This window comes from Balaenoptera musculus, chromosome 9 (genome assembly GCF_009873245.2).
Source record: "Balaenoptera musculus isolate JJ_BM4_2016_0621 chromosome 9, mBalMus1.pri.v3, whole genome shotgun sequence".
In the NCBI taxonomy this organism is placed as follows: Eukaryota; Metazoa; Chordata; class Mammalia; order Artiodactyla; family Balaenopteridae; genus Balaenoptera; species Balaenoptera musculus.
In genome coordinates this window covers 101,349,589-101,371,656 of record NC_045793.1, presented here as the reverse complement: position 1 = coordinate 101,371,656, position 22,068 = coordinate 101,349,589, and the positions used below count along the sequence as shown (strand labels likewise).

Below are 22,068 nucleotides of genomic sequence, written 5' to 3'. Positions count from 1 at the left end.
GGTAGGGGCAGCTTTTGCTTGGGATATGGCCCGGGATGTGACGCGGGATCACTTCTTGTAGAGGCTGGGTGCCCGAGCATCCTGTCTACAGGGCCCAGTCTGGGCAAAGCTCCGTTCTCTCAAGAGGATGTCATTTCTGTTAGATCAGCCACACAGTTTTTTTCTTAACAAGTAACACATTCATGAATACACTCCACTCCACGTACCTGTCAAAGAGCATAAAATCATCCTGAATGTCACCCCTCACATCACAAGCTCAGAGGAGAAACTGAACCTTCACATACATGTCCCAAGAGGATGCTGAGCTTTCCCGTTCCTCTCCAGTCACTGGGACCAATCCCGTATTGGTTCGTGTGCCTGAAGTGTCACCCTGCCTCTTCACGTAATTGTTCTCACAAGGCTCTGCTTCTTGAGATGCCATCAGGTCGTATGGAACGATGCACTATGAAGGTAGTTGCTCTCTCCTTTTGGGAGAGTCATGGGAGAAATCCCTGTGCAGTCTTAAATATTTGATGTAGCTTGAATAGCTTGGTGTTTTAATGGACAGTATATTCGTGCTACCACACAAACGTTTCCTTGACAATGGCTTAGGGCCCAGTCTGTGGCCCTTGTTGAGTAAATGCACAGAATTTCTGTGAGCAGATCTCTGCTACGAGACGCACCCTTTGCTGCATTCTGTGCCCCCACTGCTGTGTGCCTTGGTGTCCTTCTCTAGCAGGTTGTCCTTTCCTGAGGTTGTTTCTTTACAAAACCACTTTAAGTCCTTGTTTGGAGTGTGTGGAGGGGACCGAAGCCACAGACTGCAGAACGTACACAGCCCCCTTCATCCAGGGTACCTGGATGAGTTCAGCAGGCTCAGTGGTCGTCCTGATTCATTAAAACAAAGAAACAAACACAGATGACTCTAAATTTAAAGAAGTCCCAGGCTCCATGGACTTGCTGCCTGGGAAGGAAAGATGTAAAGTTCTGCTCCTCCAACCATAGGAAAGGTCCTGCTTTAACTCCGCTTACTGTAGGTTTGTGATTCCTGCTTAAACAGCAGGGAGACCAGAGCTGAACCGCCTGAATGTCACAGTGGACCTGGTGAGGAGAGGGAATCCGGCTGTAGACAGGCGGAAGACATCTGTCCTGTAGGAGTTGGAGCAGTAGGGTAAGGCGGCCTTTGCTGAAGGAATTTAGCTAAAAAGTTCCTGCAGCCTGAGAAAGGCTAATTTCTTCTAGCCGAGTCCTTAGTGGGTTTCCCTGGCTTTTCTCCTGCTTGAGTTACAGCGTGGTTGTCTCTGGGCAGAGGGGCACCTAGCTAGTGTTTGTACTGAGCCTTTATTCTCAGCGCTTGACTTTTTGAAGTGATTTACTGCATGTATTTGCTTTTCAAGTACTCCTGGCACATGAAATGCTGCGGGCTCCTTCGGTGCCCATGCACTCGTTCAATACACATTTTTCCAAGGCTAGTCTCTGTGTCAGGAGTTGGGTGCCCTCATTTCAGACGACTTCGAGGGTGCCTGACGGGATCCGAAGGACCGTCGGACTTGAGAGCGCATCTCAGAGGCCAGGCACCCACCGCATCCACGCGGGCGCGGCTAACTACCTTCTTGGAGGCCAGACCGCCGCTGACCCCCCCACTGGGATCCCGGGGTGCTCAGAGGAGTTGGGGGCCAGAATAAATCGGTGGTTTCCCCCTAAGTACCATCATCCGGCCTTGGCCTAAGGCTCGGCCAGTTTGCCCGGAGCTGGAACAAGTTTGCTCCGCAAGTTGGAGGGAGGAAGAAGGGAAACGGGAACCCTGGCACATAAGTGGCTCGCAGTAGGCTGGATGAACGAGACCGCAGGCAAGTCCGCGAGGACCCGTCCCGAGGGACAGCGCGGGGAACGCCCGGCTCCGCAATGAACTCCCGGCTCCGCACGCCCCCTTCCCGGGCGCCGGGCTCCCGGGGCCGCCGCTGTCCGCCTCCCCCTGTCCTGCCGGCCGACGCTCCTCCCGCCGGTTCCTCCTCCGCGAGGCGCGCCGTCCGCCCCTCCTCCCGGTCCCTCCTCCTTCGGCTCGGCCTCCCAGCGCCCCCGCCCCCGCCCCAGAGAGCTAGACATCCTGGCGGCCGGCGCAGCGCGCAGCCTCCGCCCCGGCTCGGTGCGCACGCCCGCGGCCCCGCGCGAGCCCCGTCCGCCCCGCGCCGCCGAGTCCCGCGCCCCGTGCACGGCCGCCGCTGCGTCCCGACCGAGTGCGGAGCCCGGCGCGATGCGACGCTCCGAGGCGGGCCGCGCCGTGCTCCTGGCGCTGCTGGCCGCGCACTTCCAGGCGAGTCCGGCGCTGTTGGAGAAGAAAGGTAAGGCTGCCCGCGCCGCCGTCCTTCCCGTCCTGGGCGGCCGCGCTTCTGCCGGGCCGCCGAGGAACGCGCGCCTCGGTTCCGGGCGGCGGGGCACCTCGGGCGCGAGGCGCGGCGGGCCGAGGAGCCCGGAGCGCGGCTTTCCCGTCCGCTGTCCTGCCCTCCGCCGGGTGGACGCCCCGGCGAGCGCTTGGTGCGGGGCGGGTGCGTCCCGGCACGTGCGTCAGCAGTCAGCCCGGGCCCGGGGGCCGAGGAGAGGCGCGGGGTCCATCCCGCCCCCTCGGACCTCCGGAACGGGAGCGGCCCTCCGCACCCGCGCCCCGCCCCCGGGCCGGCTCTCCGACCCCGCGAGCCCTCCTCCCGGCGCACCCTTGACCCGGAGGCCCGGGAGCTCGTCCCGGACACCAGCCACCTGTGCTGCGCGGCTGGGAGGGCCGCCCCTCCCTTCGGCACGGCCCGTCCGCGGCCCCACTGCCGCCGCGAGCTGCCCCCGGCCGTCCGCGCCTTCCCAGACGGTGGGCTCTCGTGAGTGATGGCTTCCCGGGACTGCCGAGACTCGCCCCCACCTGCAGCCTTTGGGCCGCGTGTCCGGGCTGCGCGGTGGAGTGGACAGAGCGGTGGGACCGGCCCCGGCGCGACAGCCGGGTCCTGGTGCGAACGCCCCAGGGGCGGAACCCATCCTGGCCGGGGCCCCGCGGTTTCAAAACAGGACTCACAGCAAGCTTTCCTCCTTAAAATCCAGAGATTTTTCTCTTTGGGATGTGTCTTCTAGCTTTTTGAAGAATTTGACATTAGGCCAACCAAAATATTAAACTTAACTAAAAAAAAAAAAAAAAAAAAAATGGATTGATGTCCATGGTTCACGTGTGCCCTGTCCAGACCTAACATGAGCGAGTCTGGCTTCGTGACTACCGACCATAAACCCACTTGACACGAGAAACATGCCTCAGAAGGTTTAATTGCACAATTTCAAGATCGAGCAGCCCGGGTTCCGAGAGTCAGGTCTGTACTTGCTGTTGATGTCATTGGCACAGGGAGCTGGGTTTGGGGCTGAGCGCCTTTGCTGTGGGAGCGCTAAGGCATAAAGCAGTGGTTCCCAAACTTTGCTGCAAATTAGAATCACTTGGACTTTAAAACAAAACAAAACAAAACAAAAAAATGACGTCTGGCTCCCACCCGCAGACTTTCTCATTTCTCTGGTCTGGGGTGAGATCTGGCATCTGTATTTTAAAAAGCTCTTCCGGTACTTTTGTTGGGCAGCTGGGTTTGGGAATCACTGGCAATAGACGTAAAATCTCTGGAGAGATTACCTGCCAATTTAAAAAGCTCTTTTGGAACATCTGGAGTTTTAACAATCTTGCAAAAGTACGGGAAAGAGGACGTGGGGGTGATTTCAGTAATAAGGGATTAGTCTTTTCACTGAAAGCTTCTCCTCCTCCTAGTCTGACGGGCTCCCCTACTCCATGCTGTGAACCCAGGAGGCTGTGGTCCTGCTCCTGAATCAGTTGACAGTAGGGTTCTTTTAGGCAGGTGGCAAGGGGACCCCATCCTTATTTTAAATTAAACTCTTGGAGTGTCTCCAAATCATCTCTTTTCTCACTGCAGAAATGTTCCCAGCTCCTCGCTGTTAACCCCTTTGAACACTACTGTTAGTGCTTGGAGATTTGTTTCTAAGAAATATATAACTACCACTGAATTTGCCTGTTAGTCCCGTGTTTGTTTAAAACAGAATCCTCCTGAATAGAATAGTGAGAGTAGGTGAGCAAACGTCATTGGGTTAAAGTAACATAAAAAGACCAAAGTGTAAGGGGCAGATTATTAACAAAAAGTGTGAAAGACCCATATCAATCAAATGTGGTCAGTTTTGTTCTAGAAAATTTACTCATTTTAGAGAGATTTGTTTGTTTCTAAGATACGGTGTCTTTTGTTCTTACTGCACTTGGTCCTGTCAGACACCGTTTTAAGTGTCCTCTTAATCCTTACGTCAACCATACGAGGTGGGTCCTCTCATTATATATGGGGAAACTGAGGTACAGAGAAGTGACTTTCCCACAGCTAGCAAGAGGCAGAACCTGGATTCAAAGTCAGGCCTTCTGGCCCCAGAGCTTCCCCCCGCCCCTGCCTGTGCTGTCTTGTGTGAGTTCTGGTTTTGGGGGAGCCCTGTGGGTGTGTGTGATGTAGGAAGCTGGCAAGGGAGGAGGAGGACCGGGGATGGGGAACCCGCCCGGCCCGTGGTCTGGACTCCTGCTCCCGGTACTCAGGGGGCACCTTTTGTGGAGGAGCTCCATCACCAAGTGAGCCGTGACCATGGAGATTGCTGGAGGGATGTTGAGCAAGCCCCTTGCTCTTGCAAAACGGAAAGGTGAAGGCGCTACTCCGGAAGTGATCCTGGGTGGTATTCCCAGCCAAGCCAGCCTGCCTGGCCCCTCCTCTGAGGACATCCTTGGTTCAGTAGGTCTGGGCTGTATTGAAGAGGACAAACTCGGGGATTCCAAATTGTATCCAGAGCGAACCCTCCTTCCTCTAAGGAGACCAGAGGACTCCCACTCAGTACTGGCCCGGAGTCCAGGAGCCTGTGTCCTTATTCCCGCTCTGTGTAAAGGTGGACATGTCCCTTGCCAGCTCCAGCTTCTTGAGTCCTCATTTCTCAATTCAACGAATATTTATGGAGTGCACAGAATGTGCCAGACATTATGAATTCAAAGGGGCAGGGGTAATCTTAATGGTTTCTGTTGTTGCTTCCAGAGTGGTTCTTTGGGCCACTAATTAAGTATTAGTAGATTGCTTTTCAGATCTGAAAAGGAAACCAGCGTCTGTGTGTCTGTCATCTGTCCACACCCGGGTAGCTCCGTCTAGCAGTAACAGGCTGATAGCTCCCATCGGCTTTGGACTGCCATTTCAGGCTTCATGTGTTTAGTTTTATAGTCCATAGATTTTCAAAAACTTATTCTGAAGTTTGAAGAAGCCGATTGCCAGAATCCATTGTGCTATGTAATTAGACTCGGTCCATGTGATGGCACTAACATGTTTTTAAATGTTTTTAGAGGTAGTGTCAGTAAAGAGGAAGAATTCTGCCCTGTTTAAAAAGAAAATACTCTTTGTTTTTCCTTTGATCAAAGCTCCAGGACCAGCAGCTAGTGTCTGAAACTTTCTTGACAGGAGTGGCAAGCCAGCTCTAACATTAAATTGATGATCATGGTGTCTAAGAGAAGATAGCCCCATGCTGGTGCCCCAAGCCCTGATACGGGGGCAGAATCAGAGCGTTGCGGACACACGGCTTGTTGAAGGACACCTAAGAAATCGGCTTGCACTCGCCCTGTGGCTTGCTGTGAAAGTTGTGCTTGTGTGTGTGTTTGTGTTTTCATTTGGACTTAGTATAGTAGAAACGGGCTTACGGTTTTACTAATAGAGGTATGTTTTGAGAAAAAGTCCAAGTTCTAGAACATGGCTCACCCATGTGTTGTTTCCTTGTAGACACAATTTAAAAATTATATTATGCCCCTCCGATTTCTACCGAACAAATCCCATTTTCGTTTTCTTCTGTCACTTGTGGACATTGGAAATTATGATAAGAAACATTTTTGGTCTCAGTTAATTATTACTGGTTTATTTCTGAACCATCAACACCCATGGAACAGAACTTACATCTTAGCTTGTTCTCGTAGGTCATTCCCATTTGCATCGGAGCTTCTGCCCATGCCTTCTTTTTCATCTCCCTTCTAAAAGCTTGTCTTTCTTGAGAAAATTCCTACAGTTGTCTCTTTGCACAGCATCTAAGGATAGTCTACCATCCAGCCCATGGGCGTAAGCAGGTGAGCTTGAATTCGGGCAAGGATCCAGGCTTTGAGACTTAATGCCAAATAACCGGTTTGACTGAAATTTTCACATTTTCAGAGTCATCAGGTCCAGCTTCCTTACAACAGGCTTAGATAGAAACACTCGATTCAGTTGTCTAGAAAGTTCCCTGAGCCAGCTGGTGCAGGAGGGGTAGCTGGGGCCGGCCAGCAGTGGTGGCTTGTTTACTTAGCCTCATTAGGAGCTAAGAACTGGATTTGACGTTTTAATCTCTGAAGACGCTGAAGTATAAGATCAAATGTCTGACCCTGCTGACTGAGCATCTGTGAGTTGCATATGCTTAAAATAAACTTTACTCCTACCAAATTTCAGCAGCTTGCTTAAGAAAGTCGTCTGTGAAAGCTTGAGTGTGGGGTAGAGTTTCCTTCTTTGCCCCACGTTATATCCCATTTTGGTGGTTTCTCATGGAAAAACCCAGAGTCCAAGTATCTCTTCTGGCTATATCTGGAACTTGTCATTATCAAGAGTCTCAAATTGCAATTTAGTGGACTAATGGTTAGGTGAGAATGCCTTGTACATAGTTCTTGTTATAGCCACAATTGCACCTGTTACTAGGGGGCCAGCAAACATGGCCTTGATTTAGTTCATTTAATTTAGTTTATTTAATTATTATTACATAAGTTAACCACTATTGTTCTTCCTTCGAATAAAAGGATGAGTATTACTGTGTATTACAGCCTTGGCTTTTATTTGCATTTTTTTCTTTACGTTCAAGCCATGGTGACAGTGTGTGCTGTTCCATCCACATTTTGAACTCTAGGAATGAATCTGACTTGATACTTGCCCTTAAGTGTCTAGAAGTCCAGTATGGGAAGAGAGATCTATAGATAACAAGTGTGAAAATGTCACAGAAGCGATGATAGAATTCCATGCAGGATAAAGAAGTCTTCTGGTATTTAGTCCTTGCTTTGAATTCTACCTGGAGAGGGGGCCAGGTATAGCCCCAAATGGAAGGGATTACTCATTTGAGCCTGCAGAGAGCTATGGGTATTTCCCCAGAGACTATGACGTATGATGTGAAGGGCATTCCGAGAGAAGTGCCAAGAGTAGCAAAGTCCCGAAGAGCACTGGTTATTCAGTGTGATGGGAGGAGAAGGGAGAGTTGACGAGCCTGCAGTTCATGGGGAGCTGTGTGTGAAGGGAGGGGCACCGTGGAGTTCGAAGCTAGGAACTGGCGTGATGTGTTTGGTGTTTCGGAAAGATGACTCCAGCAGGATTGTGGGGGATGGATTATAGGGGCAACAGTAGCACTAGGGAGATGGGTGACTCCTGCGGGTGAAATGATGTCTCAGGACCAGTGAGGCTGCAGAACAAGAGACTCGGGCAGATCTGGAGGTAGAGCTGATTGATAATTGTGTGTAACGAGTATAAGAAATGGAGAACCCCAGGATGCCACACAGGAAGCCTGGACAAATATAAATCCATTCACGGAGGCTGCAAACGCTCCAGGAGGGATGGAGTCGATTGGTGGGATTTGCAGCGCTCAGACGGAAAAGTCCAGGAGGCAGTGGAGCGTACAGGTCTGGAGCCCAAGAGAGCAGTGTGGCCTTGAATTGTTGTTCTATTAGACGTTTCAATGGCAGGCGTTGTCTTTGGCTGTAGGACAACTCGCCCCAGCCTGTTTTATGCTCACTGCACTGCCGCCATCCATACTGAGCCTGGCCAGGTTGTAGATCACCAGCTGCTTTTCGGACTCGGCTGCTGTGGTAAGCAGCCTGATGAGGTGCAGTTACCGGCAACCGATGAATAATGTACCGTGCATCGAAGTACGCCGCGAACTGTATTGGTGTACTGCTGTGCACGTCCTCAGATGGGAATCCGCCGTGTCTTATCTAGGACAGCATCGGATTACTTGGTTTTGTACCTTAGTGACTGAACCGAAAAGACCAGGAGGTGACTCCTTTTTTTTTAAAAACAGCAGCCTTTCCACTTTGAACATTCCTTAGAATCACCAAGAAGCTTCTGAAAAACAGGATGCCTTGCTGCACCCTAGGCCAGTCCAGTCCAAATTTCTGGAGGATGGAACACCGGCACAGACTTTTGAAAACTCCCTGGGGGGTTGTGATGAGTGGAGTAAGTGGTGTGTATAGCTTGTGGCAGAGAAGAAATGTTGTCTTTGTTCTCTGATTCCCGTGTTTTACTCATTACATGGGCTTCCTCAAGAGTGAGGGGCTGGTTTATATTTCATTAATAAATGAGTCTCAGAGTTGCATGTTTTTCATGAACTGATACATGAGAAGTCTACTACAGTGGCTCTCAGAGTATGTCCCAAGACAGCAGTAGTAGCACCTTGAACTTAAGAGAAATGCACATTCCTGAATCCCCAGCCCGGACCTCTGAATAAGGCACTGGGGGTTGGGGCCAGGGTTCGAGAACTGCTAACATGCTGCCCGCAGGCCTCGAGCTGGGTTCTGGGTACACACTAGAGGAGTGCGGGAACTGTGCTCGGCCTTACTGGATGCACAGTTTGCAGGGCTGAGCGGGGGGAGGGACACGTGTAGCACAACGTCTCGTGATAGATGTGATGGGGGTTTCGGTGGGAGCCCAGAAAAGGGGCTGCGTCTATCTCTGGGACAGCGGCAGTGTCTCAGAAAGAGGACATTTAGCTGGACCTCAGAGAATGAGGTTTTGCCTGGTCTCCATGCGAAGGGAAAAGAGAGAGATGATACTGTGACTGGTAGTCCTGCAGCAGCCCCGCCATGGCTGGCCACTTCGTAAAGGCACAGGGGAAGGCTTTAGCATTTCCTGCTTCCTTTTCTAAATGAGCATAAGGAAACTTACCATGTCAAAAGTAAAATGCCCAGGAGCTGACACATTTTATATTTAAAAAATAAAATGGTCATTTGGTCATCTTCTTAAAAATTAACCAGATACGAAGGATTGAACTAGCATCTGGATTATAGTTCATAGTTTTAACATTCTCCCCAGTAGCAAGATTTGTCCCTAAAACTTGTTGTGAATAAGAAAAATGACTTCGTCCGATCCTTTATTTAACTCCTACTACAGAAAGCAAGGAGAAAATGGCAACAAAAGTCTGCATGATTCTAGACACAATAAATACATGTTGAATCACATTGAACTCAGAAAATCTCTCAAGTTAATCGAGCCACTATCACTTATGAATTAGAAGACATCTATTTCCTGATTCACTGTTGAAAATTGCACAGGTTTACCTGTTTATTTGCAGAGGTCATTTGGAAACAACCAGGCGGATTTGTAACAGGGGATTAATGACTGCAGATGCTCCCTTGTGCACTCATTCCTGCCTTTAAGTGGAAGGAAATATGGAAGTGGTTCTAGACCACTGTTTACTTAGCAGTTGTTTTAAGAGCCTTTATGAAGGATTTTATTTTAATCGCAGAAATGTGATACCTGAAGGTTTTACTACTGTAGACATGCAGGCCTGCACATGGTGTATGATGTCATGATGGCCTTAGCAGTTGTAGGCCTTTGCACATGCTATCATTATGACCACTTGCGGAAGTTCCTTTCTTTTACTCTAAGTTTTGGAGAAAACTGATGCATTGCATATAGTCTCTCCAGTTTGACAAACTGAATGTATGTGACAAACTGCATGTTGTAGTTTCTTTGCCCTCACTCATAAATTCATCTCTACTTTAGTGTCTGGAATAAAAACAAATCATTTATTGAATCTGTGCAAGTCCTTAAGGACAGGCAAGTGTTCCCAGAAATCTCTTAAAATTGTAAATGGGATTTCAGAAAGTTTTGCAAAAAAAATTTTTTATATCACAAACCTGGTTTTACTTATTTACCAGCAAATGTGGAATACCTGAAGTCTGTAGGGAGATTTTATTGCCATACCCTTTCTGCATTTACACAGTATCTCTTAGTTCATTTGTATGCATCATAAGCTAGAGTAGATGGCTAAAATTGTGCTGAACAAGATAAACTGTTTTAAATTTCTTCTAGTACTAACTTGTAAGATCCTTTCTTTTTTTTTTAACTGAAGTATACTTTAACATAATATTAGAAAGTTAAAAAATTATCACCTCTTTCACAAGAAAAGAAAAAAACACCCCACTACTTTTGATTAAGTCCAGATGAATGACAGAAAAGCAAAAGGTGGTAGTCTAGTCGAAGCATTATTGTATCACCTGTTGGTATTTAAGGTATTGATTTTTAAATACAATGCATTTCAGAACTTTTTGTTGGCTTTGATTTGCTACAGAGTTAATAGAGAATCAGAAACCTTTCCTTATAGTTACTTCCTGATTTCTTTCTCTTGCCATTTCCTGATACTTTAATAGACTTCATGCATGGAATATATTTATGAGTGAGAATAATGTATTACCTTAATCTGTCCTCCCTCCCTTGCCTTCTTTGCGTCCTTCCTTTCCTCCTTCCTTTCTCTCTTTCTTTTTGGAAGCTGTTATGAATAAGCGTTTGCAGAGAAAGAAAATTTCCACAAAAGATTGCAGTGAAAACCTTTGACGAGTGACTGCAATAATATACTATGTAATTTTTTTAAGTTAGAAAGTATCAAAGACATTCAGTATTTATGATTATTTTTTGTACAAATAAGCATATTCTTGTATCATTCCTTAAAAGTGGTGTTGCTAAAGTTTTCCTTAGTATGTAGCTTAATGTATTTTTTCCCCAGTAATCTGTTGTTAGTTACAATAGGAAGAGAAAACAGATTAGAATCTACCTTCCTAGTTTCAACTTCCAAAAAACAACTAAACCAGATGGTTCTGAGCCTCCTGCCAGCTGGAACTGTCTATGAAATTAAAAGCAAATCTAAATGCATGCAAGGTATATATTTAAACATGTCGATAATAAATGTGTTGTCCCTATAATTTAGATGCTAAAACATTGATGTCATAATAATAATAACACCTTGCATTTATACAGCACTTCACAGTTTACAAAATGCCCTAATATCCATCTTTCCCAGGCTCCCAACAACCCAATGGGATGGAGATAATTATCCACATTTGAAGGTGCGGGACCCAGGCTCACAGGGGTTCTGCAGTTTGCCCATGGTTACTGGGCTAGTCAACACTTAGGTGCCAAGAGCTTTTCCTGCTTCACAACACACGCTGTCTCCCGACACGTGTGACAAATCTGACACAGGTGATGCATCTAACACGGGTCACACATCTGACATGGGTGATGCATCTGGCACAGGTGACACATCTGGCACGGGTGACACATCTGGCACGGGTGACACATGGCACGGGTGACTCATCTGACATGGGTGACACATCTGACACCTGTGACACATGTCACACGGGTGACACATCTGACACGGGTGACATCTGACACGGGTGATGCATCCGACACATCTAACGGGTGACACATCTGCCACCTTTGACACATCTGACATGGGTGACGCATCTGACACGGGTGACACATATGACACCTGTGGCACGTGTCACACGGGTGATGCATCTGATACCTGTGACACATCTGACACAGGTGACGCATCTGACACAGGTGACGCATCTGACATGGGTCACACATCTCACACGGGTGATGCATCTGACACCTGTGACGCATCTGACACGGATGACACGCTGTCACCCGTGTCAGATGTCCCGCACACTCTCCTTACCCCTCCTCTGAGATGTCCCTGGTTCTTCGCTGTTGATGCTTCCTATCATTTTTAGTCCTGTTTGTGAATCAAAAGACTAACAGAGAGAATTCCTCAACATTTCTGTTATACATCTATTACTTGTTTTTAATGCCCCTCAGAATTCCTGCTCTGTATTGTTCCTTTCCCACTTTTCCTCTTGTTACGAAGTATTTTTTGAGAGTTGTGTCTTATATATGTGTTGTAATAGCCTGTTTCATAAGATACAGGCATTGAATTTATGAGCCTTGAAAACATTTACTTTAGAAATTAAAAGTATAACTTTATTTTAAAGAGTCATAAGCTTATGTAAATTTGCCAGACCTGTAAATACTTGAAGAAAAAATGAGGGGAGAAAGCACCTTGGTGTAGCAGTTGGGTCAGTTCACAATGCGTGTGGCAAAGTGTGCTAATTTACTTACACAGTTGTGCAAAGAATCATATTCGGTGATTTAAATGAAGCACATACTTCAGTTCATTAGGGTGTGTAAACAGCTATGATGAAAAGAGACACACTTAACAAACAGTGTGCTTTCCAGGGATGCTCACGTCTACGTCACACCCTTTAGACAAAGCCATTCTGGCAAGTATCATCCTTGGAAGTGTGGACTTTAAGGAGAATTTATTACAAAAGTGAAGCTGTCCCACTTTGAGGAACTTTGTCGGTTAAATGGATGGAACAAGGAACATGACAGTGGGTGGGCCCCTCATTGATGGAGAGACACCTTTCCTCAAAGAATCTCCAGATACACTGTTCATTCTCCTCCATTACAAAGGAAGGAGCTGTTTTCAGTTATTGTTTATTCCTAACATAGTGGAAACTTTTAGTACTCCAGCAGAAATTCCCCAAGAGCATGTTTATATTTCATAATTATCAAGTGAAATAGGGAAAAGTTCTGTATGTAAGCTGAACAATTTTTTTTTACTTTTTAATATTTATTTATTTAGGCTGTGCCGGGTCTTAGTTGCAGCACACGGGATCTTCGTTGCAGCGTGTTTAGTTGCGGCACGCATGTGGGATCTAGTTCCCTGACCAGGGATCGAACCCAGGCCCCCTGCATTGGGAGTGCGGATTCTTACTCACTGGACCACCAGGGAAGTCCCTGTAGGCTGACTAACTGATCTGCAGTTGCAGCCTGTGTACTCAGATGTAGGGGCTGTCACTGAGAACGTGATTTTTTGCAGCCTGAGGTGGCACAAATCCTTACAGTGAACAGGCAGCTAGTATATTGATCTCAGGGCCACTTTAGTAACTGAGCCTCTAGGTCTTGCAGAAGTTACTTGGGCAAAAGCTATGCCATTTCACCTTCAATCAGCAAAGTCTGCCCAGCCAAGGCAGAACAGACAGTTAAGCAATTTGGTGAAACGGGACGACGTAAAGAGTCAGTCAGATGAGTTGCTCAGATTTTCACTTCACTTTCGGCCTCCAGAGACTTTCTCTTGTTTAAATGCAAATTTAATGATGTCCCTGGCTGGGGGAGGGCATTAAGTGAGAAAGCCCCAGGTTGATGGAGGACTTGGGTGGGTATCTGCGTCCATGTTCCCTCGTGACATAGGGATTGTCCTTAAAGTCTTGGCTAGAAAAGCTAGGTTTTTAGGTTGTTGAGCAACAGCTACTAAATAGTCATAATGTTGCCCAGTTGCAAAAACAAAACATTCAAACTATAGCCAGGGAAATAAGTAGTCAAAAATTCAAGGTCTGAACCATGCTAGGAGCCAATGAGAATGGGGTGTTTGATGCCACGGTGGGGACAGTTCTCAGGAGTGCATTCTTCTGTTGCAGTTTTTCTTTCTTCCTTGGACTTCATTTTGGGGAGAGGTTGGACTTTATTCCCCTTCTAGGCTTGCATCCTCTCATCTAGCTGACGAGGGAGAGGTAGACCGAGGTGGCAACCGCAGTGCAATGCAACGGTGGTGAGCGCAGGGATGCAGAGTGCGTTTCTTGAAGTTTCACAGGCTGGGTGGCTTCTGGACACTATGTACAAGGTTGCTTTTTAATTAAGAGAGAACCACTGGGTACCACGTAATGTAGTAACAGTATGCAGTCCTGATCTCATGACCGTCACATGTCCTGTTCACGAGGTGTTCCGTCGAGCCAGAAAAGGCCCAGGCTGAGTTTAAAAGGAGCTTTAAAAGTAACAGATGATAATTAATTAACACCCAGTGGTTCTGAAATGAGCCATCAAAATGCCAACTCAGCAGCGTCTCTCAGAGATGGGGAGACGGTGGGACGATGAAGTCCGTCTCTGTCTGAGGAAATGGCTTCGTGCGGTGAGCTGGAAGCTGAGTGTGGTCTCGGGGGAAGAGCGTGTCTGCAGATGAGTTTCCCCAGCGTTTGATCGGTGAAGTCTCGTTCTGCGTAGAGCTCCGCGTGCACACACCTCTGCCTGCTGGTGTGGCTTGGCTGGCCCTGACAGGTGGGAATCGTGTGCATCCTGACACACACGGCTGGGACGTTTGCAGGTCGGCACGTTTGTGCCACCTCCAGAGACGTGCGACCACTGCCCTCTGGCCGCCTGTGACTGTCCTCGCTCTGTTGTTGGTGTCATTTTGCCGCGGATGCTTCTGGTCACTTATCAGTTTGCTGTGCCCACTAGTTGGTATAGAACTGATTCTCCTGAAGAATCTGTATCCGTTTATATGTTGGGCGCTGTAAAGTGGAAGGTGTATGTCATTTATTAAAACGTCATTATTAAATGGGGAAAATGTTCTGGGGTTTCTTGACTCAAACAGGGAAAGAGGACACTTCCTCAGCCAAGAATTGACTACATTTGTGGGGTGAAGAGGGCTCACCAAACCAGAGGTCGAAAAAGCCACACATGCCAATCGTTCAGGGCTCTTGGAGTAACTGCCCCCAAAACAAAGGCTTCCATTAGGTGGATGTTTGTGAATTTCAGTGGTTCTGTGTCCAAAATGATCATGTCTATGAGTAATTTTTCCAATCTAAACGTTACTATAATAAGCTAAAGAATGCATTCGACCAGCGATTCTAGGACTAATCATCACCAACATTTGACGGATGACTTTCATTCTAGAAAAGGCAATAATAATGTTCGTATCGCTATCATCTGATGTTAAATTTTTTGTAAACAGGAAAAATAAAATGTGTACATGGGACTAAAATATAAATATACAAAACAAGGAATATATCAGAAAACCTCTAGATCTGCTGTGTGGTTCTTTTTCTGGACAAAAGTTACTTACGGAGGCTCTACATCCTGCACGCTCACAGGACGGTGTGGGGTCTGGATCAGTCTCCCCTTGGTTGCTGGGCACGTTGGCCAAGTTGAGTAACCCCGTGAGTCCTGTTTTCCTCATCTGTAGAATGGAGACAGTAATGGTGCTTATCTCCTGGGGCTGCCCAGAGGATGAAAGGAGATGGTTTGTTTAGAGGATGGAGTCCGTTTCGGAAGAGCCCACTGTTATCACTGTGTGAAGTGCTGCTGACTTGCACTCTGACCTCTGACCCTCACCACGACCTTTATGATCCCTGTTGTAGATGGGCAACCTGGGGTGGGGCAATGTCACACCACTCACGGAGCTCATCCGCCCAGGCAGCGTGGCCCTGGCCCCTGCCCGGGAGCTGGTGTCCTCAGCAGTTGCAGGTCTCTGCCCCAGATGCCCACCATGGCTCGGGGTCCTCAGGAGGCCATGGGGTCCAGGCAGGGAAGGCTCAGTGGCCCCACTCAGGGCCTCAGTTTCCCTCGGAAGGGCACTGTTGCTGTTTTGTTCCTGTACAGCCCTGGGCCGGTTTTCAGAATGCTCCTGATTTCATTGTACAACCTGATGATTTATTCCTGTGCTGTTTTCGCGTTAGCACGTTTATTACCGCCACTGTGAAGGCCCATTTCTCGTCTGTTTTGCCTGCTGACCCTCCTTTCATCACTGCAGCGCCCATGGCACTGATGGCCACACACGTTTCCCCAGCCTTTATGTCTTCATGGTCCCCTGGACAGATGCCCTGCCGGGAGCCCTTGGCCCTTTCAGCCACAGTTCAGTTTCTAAAGAAAGACAAAAATGGGTCTGTGTTCCCCCTTTCAATTATCACTTGCTCTGAAATTAAGCTGTTTCAGGTAGTGCTTAGTGCACGTGTGGTGGGTCCCGAGCTTCTGCAAATGTCCTGCCCAGGGGCCGCTGCCTTCATCTGGGGCACCAGCCTCAGAGCTTCCTTCGCTTTCCGGTTCTTCACCAGGTTTGTACTAAGGCCTGCAGGTGCTCTTGTGGAACCAGGAAAATGTACCAGTTCTCTATCTGTCTATCATTTGATTTATCATTGTTTTTGAATTTGCAAGATAACAGATTGGTCATGAATGAACATGCTAGAGACTTGCTATTTCCTAGCAGCAGCATATAAAAGTTATTTTTAAAGTTGTTTTAAATCTGTGAGTAAAAATAAATTGCTTTTGCTGCAAGAAACACCAAAAATGGAAAAGCTTAACAGTCCAAAGACGATAATTTATCTCATAGGCATTGTTAACAGCGTAGCTGCTTTAAACAGTGAGAAGATTTATGAGACGCTTGATTTACAACTGGGTTGAAGGTCGTTCTAACCTTCATGCCAGGTCTCGCCATCCTTGAGCTTTTTGGAGTCACACGGCACAGTCGTGGAGACGTGGCTTGCCTGTGAGCGGGCCATTTGAAAACAGGCAGGACACACAGGGAAGCAGTGAGCGCTCCTGACACGTAAGCCTTTGGGAAACAAACATTTATTTTCTTAGAAAATTAACTTTATGGTTAGCTCTTTTTTTTTTTTTTCCTAAAGCATGGGAGAAAAGAAAATGTGCAGTTAGGAAGGTTAGGATTAAGGAAGTAAACTGCTGTACCTTCCCTAGATAACGTTTGAGAGAATAAGTTCTTCACTTTCAAAACACACTTTAGGGCCTCCCTGGTGGCACAGTGGTTAGGAATCCGCCTGCCAGTGCAGGGGACATGGGTTCGAGCCCTGGTCCGGGAAGATCCCACATGCCGTGAAATAACTAAGCCCGTGCGCCACAACTACTGAGCCTGCACTCTAGAGCCCGCGAGCCACAACTACCGAGCCCGTGAGCCACAACTACTGAAGCCCATGTGCCACAACTACTGAAGCCCACGCACCTAGAGCCCGAGCTCTGCAACAAGAGAAGCCACCGCAATGAGAAGCCCGCACACCACAACAAAGAGTAGCCCCCGCTCTCCGCAGCTAGGGAAAGCCCACACACAGCAATGAAGACCCAATGCAGCCAAAAAATAAATAAATTAAATAAATAAATTTTTTTTAAAAACACACTTTAGAGTAGGTATTTGTCTGAACTTAGTATTTGGATCTTATTTTTTTCTCAATTTTTTTTTTTAATTTAATAGAGATGTTCAGAAGACTTTTGAAATTGTTGTAGTCCTTAGACTAAAAATAAAACACTGACCACCTTATGTAAATATGAATGGTGGTTTGCTGCAACAGCAAAGCTTTTTGTTGTTAACTTCTTATTTTTCAAGAATTACAGATTCACGGGAAGTTGCAAAATAGGCACAGGGAGGTCCTCTGCACCCACCCACCCCCAACTGCCCCCAGTGGAACATCTTAGCAAAGTTTTAAATATTTAGTTTGATGTCTTTATCTAATATAAGCTAGGTTAAATGCTCACTATTTTAATTAGCTAGTAAGGTGATAATATAGAAATCATAGCCTTCACAGTACTATTTAGAAGTTAATTTTTTTTTTAATTAATTAATTTATTTATTTTTGGCTGTGTTGGGTCTTCGTTTCTGTGCGAGGGCTTTCTCTAGTTGCGGCAAGTGGGGGGCCACTCTTCATCGCGGTGCGCGGACCTCTCACTATCGCGGCCTCTCTCGTTGCGGAGCACAGGCTCCAGACGCGCAGGCTCAGTAACTGTGGGTCACGGGTCCAGTTGCTCCGCGGCATGTGGGATCCTCCCAGACCAGGGCTCGAACCCGTGTCCCCTGCATTGGCAGGCAGATTTGCAACCACTGCACCACCAGGGAAGCCCGAATTTTTTTTTTTTAAGAAAATTTTTGGTCTTTAAATTTGGAAGCCATGGAGGCATGAGGAAGGAAATGGAATGAGGGATGGAGGGAGAACATAGACAGACAGACAGACAAACAGAGAAACAGAGAGAGAGATAGAGAGATAGATTGCTTTCTTGCTTGATTGATTGGACAAGCCAAACATTCTCTTCTAGTTTTTGGGTTAATTTGCCAAGTTTATATTGTGTTCAGATCATAAGTGGTTGGGTTTTTGTGTGTGTACCGTTAGGTCCATCCCATGTTTATTTTCCTCTGTTTGGTCTATTTTGCCTTCTTTAATTATCGGTGCCCTAGATGAGGGTCTTCTGGATCGCTGGTGATGTCATGTTTCTTGATTCAGATGCTGATTCCACAGATGGAATCACTCAGTGAGGGATTCATGGACCTGCATATTTTTGATTTGTACACTTTTCTACATGTACATTATACTGTACTAAGTTTAAAATACTGGCCTCACAGTCACTAGGTACAGAAGATAAAAAAACCTATAGGGAAAGCCAAGATTTTATTAGAAAATTCAGGATCTCAAAGACAGTATTGGACTTCCAAGTCAAGGCATTGCATCTGTTCTTTCTTTTGGTATAAGTAGCAAAAAGATCTCTTCAACTCAAAGTGAGACTGCTCTTCCTGTTACTTCACTTCAAGTTAATTACAAATCATTTTAAATGTAGGGTTGGAAAAGGATAGCATCAGAGTGGCATACTCCTTCTTCTTACATATATATAAAATCCCCCCCCAGGAGAAACCCTCTTTTAACAGGTACTCACCAACTGCAGAATCCTCACAGAAAGACAGTGTCATTGGAGGGTAACCACGTCTTCCTTCCCTGTCTGTTACCTCCCAGTGTCAGGGTCTCATGGAGCTATATTTAGACCCACACAGGGAAAGAGGAGAGAAAACCAATCCCATGGTAAAGACAGCTCCCAGTGTACATAACAAACGCATTCCCATACCGCAGATCCTCTTGTGGGAGTCTCTAGAGATTCCCAGATCTCCAAGCATGCCGAGCCCTGGTTCTTACACCTATTCCATTGCACAGCCGTAAACTGTGCTCGCAGTACAGCAGGGGCGCTTTATCTTAATAGATCGGTATAATTTAGCAGAATCATATTCATGTTTCATTTCCAACTTTTCAGTTCAGTTCAACTCAGTAGGCATGCATTAAATGTTTACTGCATATATTGTATACCAAAAAGCTGCTGGGGCCGGGTTCCATAGTCAGAAAATGTAGTCTCTGCCCAAACAAGCCTGCAGTCCAGAAGCCCATTCCTTCCGTCAAGTTTCCAAAAGTGAGAATTTGGTCTCATGTCGTTTGTGAGTTCTTCAGAACTGGAGTGGCAGTCGCAGGAAACCTGAATGGGTTCGCTGGGCTGCTGGTGTGTGGCTGTGAATCAGGACGTAGCTTTCAGAGCCCCTCACAGCTTTCTCAGAGCCTTTGACACACTTTATCTTGTTTGAATAATCATGCAAGAATAGCCTCATTTCGGGGATTTCCTTGGTGGCGCAGTGGTTAAGAATCCGCCTGCCAGTGCAGGGGACACAGGTTCGATCCCTAGTCTGGGAAGATCCCTCATGCTGCGGAGCAGCTAAGCCCGTGCGCCCCAATTACTGAGCCTGCGCTCTAGAGCCCGCGAGCCACAACTACTGAGCCCACATGCCACAACTACTGAAGCCCGAGCGCCTAGAGCCCATGCTCCACAACAAGAGAAGCCACTGCGATGGGAAGCACATGCACCACAACAAAGAGTAGCCCCTGCTTGCCACGACTAGAGAAAGTCCGCGTGCAGCAACGAAGACCCAATGCAGCCAAAAATTAATTAATTAATTATTTTAAAAAACAGTCTCATTTCCCTTTTTGATCTCTTTGTGAGGGTGATGCAGTAGAGTATAAGCCCCAGCTTCTGTGTTCACAGAACTGAATTGGTTCAGAAAATCTCTGAGCTCTTTTCACGTTTCTAAGTTGACATCTAAAATTGTTTCCCATAAGCTTAGTAGTTGTAAGAGGTAAAATTTCAATCCTTTGGTGAAGCTGCCAGAAAGATGCTGACTTCTGTTTCCTGGTCAAAACACTTGTTAATACTTTCCTTAAAAGACCTGTCTCAGTTCTGAATGGCGATTCTAAGATGGATATTTTGACACTTGATGGGAAGTTGGGGCAAGAGCCGTCAGGGACCGGCTGCCGGGAGGGAGTCGGCCAGGCTGTCTGCAGCATTTCAGTGCTGGGTCCAGCACCGTGCACGCGGCCGTCCTTTCATGTGGCAACCTGGAAGGGATTTTACAGACGGGGCCTGAGATGGGCCAGGAGGGTGGTTGTGAACGGAGAACCTGGGTTCAGGTGGGTTGGCTTTAGGAAAGAGCACGCACAGGCGGGGGGACACCCTGGGAAGTCCGGGTACCATGGGGGCCACCGCCCCGGTGTCAGACTAAGGACAGAGCAGGCAGCAGTGTGAAAGGGACAGTCAGGAAACTGGAGGAAACACACGTGCCTGCAGCCTTTTCCTAAACAGTGAACCTTCCTCCAGAGGGAGGGAGGGGGCTGTGAACAGCATGACCTTTCTCAGGAAGACGGCTGAGCAAACCCATCACAGCGCAGGTGCGCTGGTCCCTATGACAGCGTTGAGGCCACTGTGCGTCCCCGCCTGGGCTGGCTCCTGGGGAGCAAACCTGCCCTCTGTCTTGAGCTCAGTAAGTAGTGGCGGCAGTTATGAAGCTGCTCTAAAGTTGCTTTCTCAAACTTGGGGGCCACAGATGTACCCTTTGGGGGAAGTGCCTGTGGACTTTATGAGATTTTTAAATCTTGTCTATTCATTTTGAGGATAATCTACATTCCTTTGAACTTATGTGCAGACTGAACCATTTTGTAGCAATAAATCACAACCCGATGGTGCGCATGTGTGTAGGTAAAACCTCACCCTCCAGTGATATCTTAACGGTCACTTGTATATTAAGGAAATTAAGAGGAGAAAAGGAAAGCCGTTATTTTATACTGACCCACCCACTTACCATGCGTTTCCCTTCTCTTCTGTCGTTCAGGCTTGCACTGACCAGTGGCTATTGCCTGACAACAGTTGCCTCAGATATTTCACTCAGTTTTCTGGTTGTTTATAGCAGGAGGACAGTCTAGTACCAGTTACCCAGAAGTGGCCAGAAGCAGAGGCGTGTGGATGGAATTTTTATAATTTCAGTGTTTCTCCAATCGGGGTCCAGTGGAAATTGTTTTTCTGTAAAAAAAGGCCCATACAGTATTAAATGTGAGAAACCTCACTATAAATGAAGGAAGCTGAGAGGAACGAACAGGTAGGTGTCTTGTTCAACGTCCTGTACTAGGGACCTGATCGCCAAACACTCGGCCGATGCTGGGTAGCAGATGTAAACCAAGTATCAGAAGTTCTGTTTGTACACGCCACGCTTTAAGGGGAACCTAGAAAACAGGTGTGAGGGGCAGTAGAGACGGCAGGAGAGTGTGGAAGCCTGAAGGACAGTTATAACAACCGAGGATATGTAATGGGAAGGAGAGGAACTTGTAGGGGCCACACCTGCCTCCTCAGGTTGGCAGGGAGAAGAGAGAGCACGGATGAGAAGGGACAGCAGAGACCCACGGAGGCACAAGTCATTTCAGCTCTGTCCAGAGAGGAATGTGCTTGGTTGAGGCAGAGCCCCTCTGTCCCGGGGGTGGTCGGAGACCGGGCAGTCATTTGTGGGGTTAGTACTGAGGTGTTCGTTTATAGAGAGAGTCTAGGAATGCTTGAGTGTGTAGATATTTAAGAAATAAATTCTGCGCATCCCATGTCTTTTCCATACTCTGTCGTGCTGTCACAGTGGTTGCAAAGGAAGCACTGCCTGACATGAGCCCCCCAAGGCCTGGGAGCAAGGAACTGTCCCTAAACTACTGAGAATGAAGGAAAGAGATGGGTCCTCTGTGGGTTTGCTCCCAGCTGATACCTTTCTCTTTCTTAGACCAACTGATTAAGCTCTGACACGTGACTGTCCTCTTAACTAATACACTGAGAGTGAAGCAGAAATTCAGAGCTCCCTGAGGGTCACAGGGAGTTTTTAAACAAGTTTTGTATGGGGTAGGTCCAGCCTTGTGTCCACTGGCTCTTGTTACAACAAAGAAAGCTGCTTATCAAAAAGTTGTGTTGTAAGGATGCCTTTCTGCATCAAGCTTGGAATCTGGCCACGTGGAGGTGGGAGGAATGAGTCCCCTAGGGAAGTATAAAAGACGGATTATGCCTCTATAGCCATAGTACCTGTAAGATTTCTTCTGCACAGAACTAC

General features: G+C 47.4%; 1 protein-coding gene across 3 annotated transcripts in view; it reads left to right on the top strand.

Moving 5' to 3' along the window:
- The first annotated feature begins 2,125 nt into the window (after positions 1–2,125).
- The window catches only part of EGFR (epidermal growth factor receptor), a 192,274-nt gene continuing 172,331 nt past the window's right edge, over positions 2,126–22,068 (top strand). For all 3 annotated transcript variants that reach the window (XR_005021163.1, XM_036862891.1, XM_036862890.1), the window contains exon 1: positions 2,126–2,321. Coding sequence is in view for 2 of the 3 variants with exons in the window: in XM_036862891.1 (XP_036718786.1) it covers positions 2,234–2,321 (88 nt within the window). In the remaining variant the exon portion in view is untranslated. The remainder of the gene's footprint in view (positions 2,322–22,068) is intronic.